General features: G+C 40.3%; 1 protein-coding gene across 1 annotated transcript in view; it reads left to right on the forward strand.

The window, feature by feature from the left end:
- The window catches only part of nbas (NBAS subunit of NRZ tethering complex), a 337,358-nt gene that overhangs the window by 69,155 nt on the left and 255,587 nt on the right, over positions 1 to 12,616 (forward strand). Inside the window, exons 22-23 of the mRNA XM_037537972.1 lie at positions 4,995 to 5,081; positions 5,541 to 5,694. Coding sequence (XP_037393869.1) covers positions 4,995 to 5,081; positions 5,541 to 5,694 — 241 coding nt within the window. The remainder of the gene's footprint in view (positions 1 to 4,994; positions 5,082 to 5,540; positions 5,695 to 12,616) is intronic.

Consider the following 12,616-nt stretch of genomic DNA (forward strand, 5'->3'; position numbering starts at 1 on the left):
GGAGGGCCTCATAGCCTGAACACTTCACACTACTACAGGTGCGGGCAAGGGTTAAATGGGATTAGGCTTTAGTTTCTTTCTGGTTTGAGTTGCACAACTTAATTTAGATGTTAGAGAACTGATATGACAGGGGAGTTGGAGGACAAAGAGACTGCCCAAGTGGACCTTCCTGATATAAAAGCTGCTGCTGCTGGAAAATAAGTTATGTTTGTTTTGACCCCTGAATTAGGATCTTCAGCCAACAGAAAAGTCATATCTGCTGTGCTTGTTTTGTCCTGCTTTCTAACTCTGAGTTTCTCATAAAATGGTATTTTTTGAGCCAGTGTTACGAAGAGCAACACAGATTTGCTGTTATTTGGCATCTATTTGGTGTCTGCAAAATGGGTTTCTGCTCTTTATTTTCTGGTATGAACTCACCAGTTTTAAGATGAAGACAGTTTACGTTGTTCTATTTGCAGATTTTACCTTCAGATTGAAAACATTTAAAGCAGCTGTCCTGGTGGGCTATAAGGAGCATAAAGAGGACCGCAAAAATGTCTGAGAAGTTGTATCTGTACTTCGTAAGCTTAGTTCACAGACATCCCGCACTTACTTAATAAGTCTGTCATAGAACCATGAGTGGAAATGGACTGGAATGCGCTGGAAACCCATTCTGGGAGTGAAAGTCAGGACAGAATGGCATTCTGGCTTAGATTTCAGAAACCTTGGTAACTTTTCGCAAGGAAACTTAGTTAGAGAACAAAAATGTTTTACTCTGTTCTGAAGTATGTGCATGAAGCAAAGTGTGTAGTGAACACACCTCAAGTTCAGCTAACAGCCCATTCAGTCTATGGGAAGTCACAGCATCACAGCACCCTGCTGCAGCAGGGTCCACCCATCCAGTCTCCATGATAATGTCAGTGTTTGGTGAACATGTGGGCCAGTGGCACTAACTAGCCACAAGGGGGCCTTGGACTAAAAGAAGATTGAGAACTGTTGTGCTAAAGGTTTCAGACGTTTTTCGAATGCTGTCATATTGTGTCTCTCCTGCGCTCATGCTCTCCTTTTATGTCTAGATTTTCTGTCTGTCTGTCATATATGATCTTGTCACTAGTTTGAAGCAGCAATTTTGGAGCTTCTGATAGGAGGGTTCAGAGGAGTTCGTGTAGGGTCTACATTTTCTCAGCTTGTATCTTGTGTCTGTGTTTGTGAGAATGTCTCACTGCAGTTTTTTAATAACACTGAAGGGCATCACCCTGTTCGCCCTTGTTCTGCTTCATTGCTCATACCTTCAGTTTTGGGGAGCAGGCTGAAAGATACAAGCGGTTATTGGGCTCAGGGGAGTGGATATAGGAGCAACTGTTGTTCTTACACATTGGTACCTACCAGGTTGTTGTCTTGTGCAAATTCGATGGCTCAGCCAAAAATCAAATTTTCACAGTTTTCAGTAACACTTTATTTGAATGGTCCGTGATAGATGATCTGCAGATAACTAAGGCTGATACCTAAGGCTAATACCTCAAGACCTGAGTGTCTGGTGATACTCAGTTGATTATCAACAGTATTATGGTAAGAGTTGGGTTTAGTAGTAGCTTTAGGTTTAGGGTTAGGTGTAGGGTTAGGGTACCACCACTGAGCTTCTTGCTTTACAATGCTGTGCAGTCCTCACCCTCAGATGCTGCTGCATAAATTAATAAAATGAATTAATCAAGTTAACCACTGCTTTTCTTTTTCCCACTTTGTACTATAATATGTTATACTAATAATGTTTGCTATCCGGTGTCGACCGTAGGAGGACGGGTTCCCCTCTGAGTCTTGGTTCCTCTCAAGGTTTCTTCCTCTTTAGGGAGTTTTTCCTTGCCACCGTCGCCGCTGGCTTGCTGATGGGGGCTTGGACCTGGATTTTTCTTTTCTTTTCTTTCTGTAATACTGACTGATCTGTAAAGCTGCTTTGCGACAACATCTGTTGTAAAACGCGCTATATAAATACATTTTGCTTGCTTGTTAATGTCTCAATGACAACACAGTGAGAGACTTCGGCTTTGTCCCCTAAAAAAAAAAAAAAAAGCTTTTAGATTTAAAAGAATCTATTCACACATCTTCAAATTCAATTGATATTTACTATGGTGTAGGCCAGAGCTGATATTTGCTCAGGTCCAGTGGCATCAAACGTCTTGCTTTCAGAGGTCTGGATAAACAAACTAAAAGGAGTGAATGGCAGCAATGGTTACCGTTAAGCATACTTTTATAATTTGCCATTGGCTATTTATAATCTACAAAAACTACAAAATTACAAATAATATTCAGTTAAAATACTACACTCAATACATGCTGTTCTTAATGAGCGTTTTATGCCAATGCACTATTAGGGAGTGGTCAACCATTCTGATTGGCCTTTCTCATTGAGCTTTGGGATTCATTTTTTGTCCTTGGGCCTGAATGTTGTGAGAAGGTTAATTCAAAGTGATTTAGTTTCTAAGTGTTCCAAGTGCTGGTGCTTACTGTTTACAGTTTTATCTGTTCAGAGTTTGCGGTATGAGTCAAGACACAAGTTTTGAAATTATTTAGAGACAGAAAAAAAAAACACACACATTTTGTTTTTTCCTTCTGAATTTACTTGACCAAATCATAAAGCAAATTAATCAGTAGCTGCATGAAAGTTCCCCTCAAATTAACAGGAAATGTATTTTATGATCTACACATGTTGCTGTATGCTTACAATTCAGTGCTGAAAGCCAGAAATCTCTTTGTATTATTTTATAAAAATAATTTTTACAGAGTAGATCACTGAAGAGACGCCATCTGTTTATAGTTTATAGCCCAGATTTGTGGAAAAATGAGTCGACTTTCAGTAGAGGAAAAACATTGTTCAGTTCAAAGAGTTCAGCTTCTTTTATTATAAGGGTTTAAAATTACATTACCCATCTATTTGACTGGAAAGAAGGCAGTTACAGCTTTCATAGGACCCCCAGCTTTTGAATGTAGCTTATGAAATATGAAAGTTATTAAGAATATGATGAAGTGCTAAATATAACCAGTGGTTCCAAGGAGTTTAAGAGGTTAAAGAAAGTAGTTTAGTAAAAAAGTCAAATTTAATCATTTTCCCTTTATCCCCATGTAGTCAATTAGCCAAGACATATTAGGAATTCAAAGTTTGCTTCTGTTTTTTTGCACTGTAGCTACAAGACTAGTGTATCTAACAAGTATATACCACCAATTAAAATCTTTGCCAGCTGCTTGCCATCTCAGATGTTCCTCAGACAGTGTTGAGCTGTTAAGAAATCTGAAATTGGCTTGCACAAATGGTTTCTGACATACTATTACCTGTAAATGGATGAAAATATGGGCAAATTGTCAGGCTTTCTGTAGGAATGGGCATTTGAGTTGGATTCGATAGTTGATTGAAACTACATTGGGAGCTTTTTAATCTGTCTGTTCGTACTACTGAATTACCAGCTGACTGGACAACAGCTATTGTTTGTCCTCATTTTAAAGTTGGTGATCAGGCTGACCCAAACTCCAATAGGCCTAGATCTATTTTACCATGTTTATCCAAAGTTCTAGATGACCTTATAAATAGGCAGCTAACTCATTACCTTGATGTAAGCAGCATCCTATCATACCAGGTTATGGCTCCATTAGCATAACATTACTCCAGGACAGTTTCCAGTACTTTAATTCCATAAAAAGCTCCTTACATGATATCCTTAAATTCAAAGTGGTTTAATCCATTAAATCTATAGTAGAGAGTAGAGCAACTTCTTATGTGGTATAGCTGTGCTTTGTACCGTGCGTCGATTCTTGTCCTGTGTGCAGAACTCTTTAGGTGTCTGCAGTAGTCTTTCTGTTTTCTTCCTCAGACTCAAAACTTTGAAACCCTGACCAAAATATTGAATTTGAATTTTAATTGCCCCCTGTTGGAGCATAGGTTTTTGACATGTTCTTAAATATGAGAAGTTTGTGCACATCAAATAGCAGAATGCCCATTTTTGGATGTAACAGTATGCCATAGTGTCTGAAACCTCTTAAGAAAGCCTGTTTGATATTCCTGAACAACCTGACCGAGTGCAAGATGAAGTAGCTTCAGAGCAAAACTAAAGAAGCAAACTTGTGACAACAAATATGACTTGGCTTATTGAGTCTTTGCTGTACAGGGGAAAATTATAATAAGTGATTTTCTGCTGAGCTACTCCTTTAATATCCTCAATTCCAGCTGAAATGGAGCAGATTGAGATGCAAGTGTTTGGAAAGTATATTCTTGTTCATAATAAGAACTGCACTACTAGCTGCTTGCGACATCTCTGACATGTTCATCAAGCAGGAACAAACACGCTTGGCAGGCCGTTTTGAGCCGTTGCACAATGCCAGCAAGGCAACATGCTGTTGAATAGGAGAACCTTGCACATTGTCACACAGTTAGCTTACTGAATGTGGCCCTTGGATCCATTGGATTGGAATATTGTGCCAGTCACTTGGTGAAAAACTAGAGCGTCTGCAGCAGTTTAATAAAATATTTTAATTAATAATAATAATAATTCTTTAAATGCCACCTTTTCCCTTTCTCTCTCTCCCTCTCTGTGTCCCTCTCTGTGTCCCTCTCTGTGTCCCTCTCTGTGTCCCTCTCTGTGTCCCTCTCTGTGTCCCTCTCGCTCTCTGCGTTCCTCTCTGTCTTGCGCGCTCTCTCTCTCTCTCTCTCTCTCTCTCTCTCTCTCTCTCTCTCTCTCTCTGTCTGTCTGTCTGTCTGTCTGTCTGTCTGTCTGTCTGTCTGTCTGTGTCTCTCTCTCTCTCTCTCTCTCTCTCTCTCTCTCTCTCTGTCTGTCTGTCTGTCTGTCTCTCTCTCTCTCTCTCTGTCTGTCTGTCTGTCTGTCTCTCTCTCTCTCTCTCTCTCTCTCTCTCTCTCTCTCTCTCTCTCTCTCTCTCTCTCTCTCTCTCTCTCTCTCTCTCTCTCTCTCTCTCTCTCTCTCTCTCTGTCTGTCTGTCTGTCTGTCTGTCTGTCTTTCTCTTTCTCTTTGTAGTAAGGATGAGAGGTCAAACCTGGTGTTTATTCCATGGAATGAACAGAGGCACAGAGAATTGGACTGGTGTGAAGATCCACAGTGCAGGTGGGGAATACAAATGCTTCAAGTGGTAAAAATTTTAATGAGAAATTGAATTGAATAAGTATAGTCGTATGTAAATGTTTGAACATTTTGGAAAATTTTGGAAATAAAATGAACACAACGAAAATTTGATATTTTTTTTCTGTTATTTTGCTGCACAATTTCTGTGTATTTGTTATATATTTTGTTTTATTTTTTTCTCTATTGTGTTAAATTGAGCAAATACACTAATTGTGCATTAAAAGTGTGCAGACTTGTGTTTTCTGTATTGGATGTAACTTTGGCATAGCTAACAGAAATGTTCATTTTGAACCATTTTGTTGGTACATTTGTCACAAAAGTGTTCACACAGTGTGAAAAGCAACTGAAGTTTCTGATTGAATACTGTAAATACATTTGGTTGTAAATAAGCAAGTGTGGTGATTGTCTAATGCCTATGTATCTAATGCATGTGTTGTGTAGGACGGTGGTGGAGTCGTCCATGGTGGATGATCATCACTTCCTGTACGAGCAGCAGCCGGAGCTGGAGCGATTTTGCACAAGGAACCCTTCCGTCTCTCTCCTCACTGACTGGTACTTGAGCAGAGCACAGGAAATAGAGCACAACTCCCGCCAGGTACACACATACAAATAAAGTACAGTACAAAAGACTTTGGGCCTTTGGGCCTCATTCACAAACTGTTCTTAACCCACTTATGCAGTCTTTGGCAAGTGTCAGGAGCTTCATGATGTTTTCTTATTTGGGATTAGTTCTTAGGTTAGAACAGAATCTGCACACACTCAAGAGCACAAAGATTGTGCAAACAATTCTGTGGTTTAAGACGACGTTATGAATCTGATGTAGAACAGATTCAAGAAGAAACTTCGAAAGATATTGAGGAATGAGACCCATTATTTATCTTAGCTAATGTTATGTTGGTCTTTGTTTCATTATTGAGTATTCAGGAGGTTTGTCTTTGTTTTCAGACTAGTTATTTATCACTGTTTTAAACAAAAACGTTTTTATCACAAAACCAAAAAATATGCCACTCTTTAAAGCTAGACTAAGATGACTAAAGCTAGACTAAAGCTATGTTAGATTTTCAAAAGACTTTCCAATAGGTCAGTGTTTTAGTGATTTATTTTCCTGACTCACAAATCAGAAGTTTATGAATTTTTTTCCGGTAGATAACATGCTTATATATTGCTACACGACTGATGTTTGTGTCTCTAGGTCAGCAGTATGTTGGAGACAGCAGTTTTGAGCTTAATTCTGATAATACAAGAACACCACAGTTAAATGTAAATTGTGTCTGGGAGATGAGTGTCTGCCAACTGCAAAGAACTCTACTTCTAATTTGAAGAAGCACCTTCAAGCCAAGCACAGCTCCATAACGCTTACATCCGCCACAGAGGAAAGACAATATAAGTGGTCCTACTTCTCACACATTCAGTGCAAAAAGGGTTTCCTTTAACTTAGAAGCTCTTGAAAGCCATTGCTGTCTGTGCCATTGTCTGTAATTTTCTAGAATGTGCGTCACACTTTCTGTTGGAAGAATGTCTTATTAATGGTGGATGTTTGCTTTTGACATGGTACATTTGCCTGAATATTGACAAATATATCTCAAGAAGGATGGCTGATTCCATAGTAGTGGGTTTATGAATTATAAATTGCAGTAATGCTGTAGTTTTGCTTTTTCAAGAGCATCATCATCATTGTCGTCGTCATCATCATCATCACACGTTCACATCGTTCCCAATTACTGACTGTCAACTGAGGCTCAGGACACAGAGTACAAGTCTCAACCTGTGTTGAGTGGTGTTCACTCACCAGCCAAATGTCCAATTCTCCAAGTCTTAGAGCTCATTTGTGTCCAGGTGGACCTAAAAGAACACTCCAGGTGTTAATTCAACATGTTAGGTCTTAATTTAACAAATTGTGAATTGTCCTTGCACACATACACCATGTACTTACACCTCTCAGCAACTCTGTTTCTGATTACACCTGAGAAATGATTACTTGTGTGAATGAGCTGGTGTAAGGGGAGTTTAGAGGAGGATTTTATCTGAGCTCATATCTTTCACTGGCCTAATGCTGAGAGCTGATGCTAATGAGGTGTGAGAGTGTTATCACAGACCTCAGTGAACATACTGACCTGCTATAAAACCACCAGGTACTCGCACAGGGTTGGGCAGAGTACAGAAAATGTAGTAATGGCTGAATACTGAATTCACTTAGGCCTGAATCATGTAATGAGCTTTCTGGATTCATGCCCAGGGGCCTGAGCAAATAGGGGACCCCTGCAAACCATTAGGAAAAATTCCAAACAGCTGTTTTGACTCACAGTGGGAAGTTTACTAGCAGTACAGCAGGAGGAAAAAAAATGTTTGTCAAATTTACAGTCGATCAACTCCTGTTTATCTCTGTGTTCTTCCTAAACATCTTCATTTTCTCCTCCAGTCATTGCTTAGCAACTGTTAACACTGTTGCCATTACCTTAACCTATTCTAGATAACTGTACTGATATCAACATACATCTGTCAGTGTTCACATCCCTTTTGCATCTTTTTTATGCTTCAAAACATCCAGCAATACCAAAGTATGTGTAATCTTGCTATTGCTTTGTCTTGATTGGGGAAAGAAAAGTGCTAATAAAAGTTTTCATAGGCCTTATGTAACCTGCTGTGATATAAAAAAATTCACTGACTGCCCAATAACGGTAGCCAGGTAGCTGCCCACTAAATACAAGGGCTGATAACTTGGTCTGAGCCTGAATGTGCAGTCCTAAGTGTATTCAGTATCGTATTTCGTTACCATACAGAAAAATATTCACAATACATTTAGACTACATTTAGGCTGTTTTCATAAACCGTTGTTTTGGTTTTTGTCACATTGCATGTTTTTTGTTTGGCTAAGTTGGTTCCATGCTGCAACAGATGAAGTGCACCAGTTTATATACGAGTGCTTCTTTATTGGTTAGAATTTAGCAGACATACAAATGCTCGGTTACTGTTACATACGACACCATTTGAGCCAAAAACCTCCAAACTCTGCATGAAAATAGAGATACTTACTGTCTCACTGTATCCCAGTCAATGCAATAATACACCTATATATGTGCTTCTCAATGATTGGTTTCTCAGTTTGAATGTAACCAATTAGGTCGCTGATGTTCTGCTGTCAATATGCCAAAATTAAAGGCATTGATTTGCTGTTATTCTTTCATTATTAGCAACAGGTTGTGCTGCAAGAATGATATGTGTGCCTCTCAAGAGTCAGATGTTAAAATAGGCAGATTATCAGATTATTGTACAGGGCTTACCTGCTGCTGGAAGAAGAAGAAATCACCCTCTTATGTGAAATTCTCGTTCGGTGCGCACTAGCAGAAAAATGTGCTCCCACCAGCAGTGAACTGAACAAGTGTTCACTTGGAAAGGAAACAGAGACCCGTGGTTTTTGGTGGATCAGGGTTCATTTGTTTAGTGTGCTTAGTGTACCAAACCAGATGACCACATGTCTAATTAAGAAAACAATTCTGCATTTCCCAATAACATAATCTTGTAGTGATGACTGTAAAGTGGCTAACATACAATTTTCTTAATCCATTTCATTTCATTCTTAATCCATAGGATTTAATATGATGTCAGCCCACCCTTTGCTTCCCTTCTGAGAATGCTTTCCACAAGGTTTAGGAGTGTGTTTTTGAGAATTTTTGACCGTTCTTCCAGATGCACATCTGTGAGGTCGGTCAGACACTGATGTTGGATGAGAAGGCCTGACTCCGCTCTAGTCTCCACTCTAATTCATCCCAAAGTTGTTCTGTTGAGGTCAGGACTCTGTGCAGACCAGTCAAGTTCTTCCACACCAAACTCGCTCATCCATGTCTTTATGGACCTTGCTTTGTGCACTGGTGTGCTGTCATGTTGGAACAGGAAGGGGCCGTCCCCAAACTGTTCCCACAAAGTTGGGAGCATGAAATTGTCCAAAATCTCTTGGTCTGCTGAAGCATTAAGAGTTCCTTTCACTGGAGCTAAGGGGCCATTCTCCTGGCAACTGCCAAACCCAGACTCGTCCATCGGATTGCCAGACGGAGAAGAGTGATTAGTCACTCCAGAGAACACGTCTCCACTGTCCATTGGCAGCACTTTACACCACTGCATTCAATGCTTTACATTGCACTTGGTAATGTAAGGCTTGGATGCAGCTGCTCGACCATGGAAACCCATTCCATGAAGCTCTCTCCGCACTGTTCTTGAACTAATCCGAAGGCCATATGAAGTTTGGAGGTCTGTAGCAATTGACTGCAGAAAGTTGGCGACTTCTGCGCAAGCATCCACTGACCCTGCTTGTTTTATGTAGCCTACCACTTTGTGGCTGAGTCCCTGTTGTTCCCAATTACTTCAACTTTGTTATAGTACCACTGACAGTTGATTGTGGAATATTTAGTAGTGAGGAAATTTCATGACTGGACTTGTTGCACAGGTGGCAACTTATCATGGTACCACGCTGGAATTCACTGAGCTCCTGAGAGCGTCCCATTCTTTCACAAATGTGTGTAGAAGCAGTCTGCGTGCCTAGGTGCTTGGTATTATACACCTGTGGCCATGGAAGTGATTGGAACACCTGGATTCAATGATTTGGATGGGTGAGTGAATACTTTTGGAAATTTTGTGTATCACAATGCCACACTGCGTCGATTCTAAGCTTATCACTTGTGAACATGCCCACGATTGAGGAGACTATTCAGTTCAGTTATCCATCATAAAAGCTCAGTAACACTAACATTAATAACTGGCTCTTCACGTTGGTTTGTCCGTCTACTCAGGCTTTAGCAGGACTGCAGGCAGGCTCCCCCAGCACCTGCGCTCTCTGATTACACACGCTGTTGTAACATGTGCAGAATGTGGTGTCAAGTTGAAATAAGCATGGACATTCCTGAAAAAGACAACCTCTAGAACAGTGGTGCCCAGTACATTGATCGACTGGTCACACGCAAGATTGACTGATCGACTGCGAAGTGCACATTGGTAGATCGTGCCTTATTCAAATAGGCTGACAAATTTTAGCACTTTCTTACTGCTTTGACTGGCATACAGGTCAACATGATTCATGTGAAATGTGGCCAGTGTCTTTCTTTTATAATGTACACTGACTCTTTTAGAAGATGAGCGTGAGACCCAGCACAAAGAAACCGATACATCTTCCATGCAGAGCAGAAGGAGGACTATTTTTTACAGTGTCAAGCTCGAAATCTTTCTGCTTAATTTACCAAGTAGCTATTGCACTTCCAAAGAAGGGGAATGTCAGGATGCATTTTTCGAACTATACACAGTAACTACAACTAAGATTTTCCCAGCTAAAAATTAACTCCACACTACACAAACCTGGCTGACAATAAGGTTATTGTGATTACCCCCCCCCCCCCCATCCCCCACCCCCCAGTAGCTTGCCCTGGAATGCTGAATATTGACATAGGCCATTGAAGTGTCCAATAAAAAAAAAAGTAGAGGTAGGTTGCGATGACCTGTCCACTGGGAAGAAGTACATCTCAAGCAGTCAAAAGTATGGGAACCCCTGATCTAGTGGGCAGCATATGTTGCCATTTCTAAATGCAGTGCTGTTCGAAGCATCCAAGGTCATGAGCATTTGGTAGTGGATTTTAAGATTTCATCAGAATCCCTGAAACTTTCTTAATGCTATGGACCGTAGAGCGTGAAATGCCTAAAATCCTTGTAATCGCCAGTAGAGAACATTGTTCTTAAAGTGTTGGATTGTTTTCTGACACATTTTATACCCTTTTATACTCTTTTATACCCAAGCATTATCGCATCACCTGTTTAAAATGGTTTTAAACATTTCACACCATTCCTAGCTTTCTCTGTCTCTCTTTCTCTCTGAATTTGCCATTTCACTTACTCTCTGCTTCTCCTTGTCCTGGGAATAAGGGAAAATGAGGATTTGAAGGGGTGATATGAGAATGTGAAGACAGAGTACAGAGCACATGGCTGAAACAAGAGAAAAATACAGATGGGTTATAATTAAAAGGTGTGAAATCTGTTGATCAGTGCGGTCACTTCCTGCTTGTTTAGCCATGAAGGAGTCGAAAGCTCTTTTGTGCAAGATCAGATCAATGCGTTGTTATTTGACTTCTCTCTAATGACCGGGGTTGTGTGCGCTGAGCTTTCTTCTGTCTGCAGGGTTACTGATATGTGTGTTTGTTTTGTTTTGTGCATATGTATGGCCTTGGCTTCCCTCTGTTTCAGCTTTAGTGCATGTATTGACCAGCACAGTTTGCTGTTAATGTCAGTAAGAGCAGGTTTAATGTGAGGAATTTGCTTCTGCTGGACTCCAGCACTGAAGGATTATACCCTTTGCCAGGCAGTGGAAAACAGCCACAACCACCAGACATATATCTGCTATTGATTGGCCTGGAGTGCTGTCTGTCAACGGGGGGAAAGATATTTATTGGCAGTTCATGATGTGAAACACAAGGCATTGATTTGGTGTTCAAGCGTGTGGATTTTTTTTTCAGTCAGCATCACCTTTTTGTCTGGGTTTTATGTCTTCCTCCCCACTTATTTTTAAGATATGAGCCCTTTATGAATGTGGCTTATAACTCACACATTAACTCACCCTCTTACTTGTGTTTGGCAGGCTGATTCACCATAACAGGGAGCTGTTAGCACTGTGGGAACGTTTGTGTGCATTGTTAGCCTCTTTACAGTGAATGATGCTGTTTGTTAAGGTTGTGCTAATTCTGATATAAATCTTATATATTTAAGTGTAAAGTAAGTTATTGAATATTAAGCCCATTAAGGTTTTGCTGCACTTAGCATGGCGATTTAATCACGTTCAGGAAACTTGCAGGAAAATGCTAACTGCCAGTTTTGTTACGTCAGCTAACAGATGCCTGCGTTGGCTAGCATCATGCTGAGAGCCATCCTACTCACCCAGAATCTGAGGCCATTTATTCTCTCTTGGGCCTCTTTTCCACTGTACAGCCATATGGGTCCCCGCCCTATTGTTCTATGCTGGCACAGACTTGTGAGTAGTGTGGACAAGATACTCAACTGCCTTCCACCCACAAACCCTCCAACCCCATCAGCATCCACTGCAACTTTTTATTGCAGTTTTTAAACAATTTTTCCTCTTTCTGTAGATTTCCCCTAGTATTTTCGCAATATCTAATCCAAATTGTACAACCCCAATTCCAATGAAGTTGGGACGTTGTGTAAAACATAAATAAAAACAGAATACGATGATTTGCAAATCCTTTTCAACCTATATTCAATTGAATACACTACAAGGACAAGATATTTAATGTTCAAACGGATAAACTTTGTTTTTTGCAAATATTCACTCACTTTGAATTTGATGCCTGCAACACATTCCAAAGAAGTTGGGACAGGGGCATGTTTACCACTGTGTTACATCACCTTTCCTTTTAACAACAATCAATAAGCGTTTGGGAACTGAGGACACCAATTGTTGAAGATTTGTAGGTGGAATTCTTTCCCATTCTTGCTTGATGTACAACTTCAGTTGCTCAACAGTCCGG

Source organism: Pygocentrus nattereri, chromosome 4 (genome assembly GCF_015220715.1).
Source record: "Pygocentrus nattereri isolate fPygNat1 chromosome 4, fPygNat1.pri, whole genome shotgun sequence".
NCBI classification, from domain to species: domain Eukaryota; kingdom Metazoa; phylum Chordata; class Actinopteri; order Characiformes; family Serrasalmidae; genus Pygocentrus; species Pygocentrus nattereri.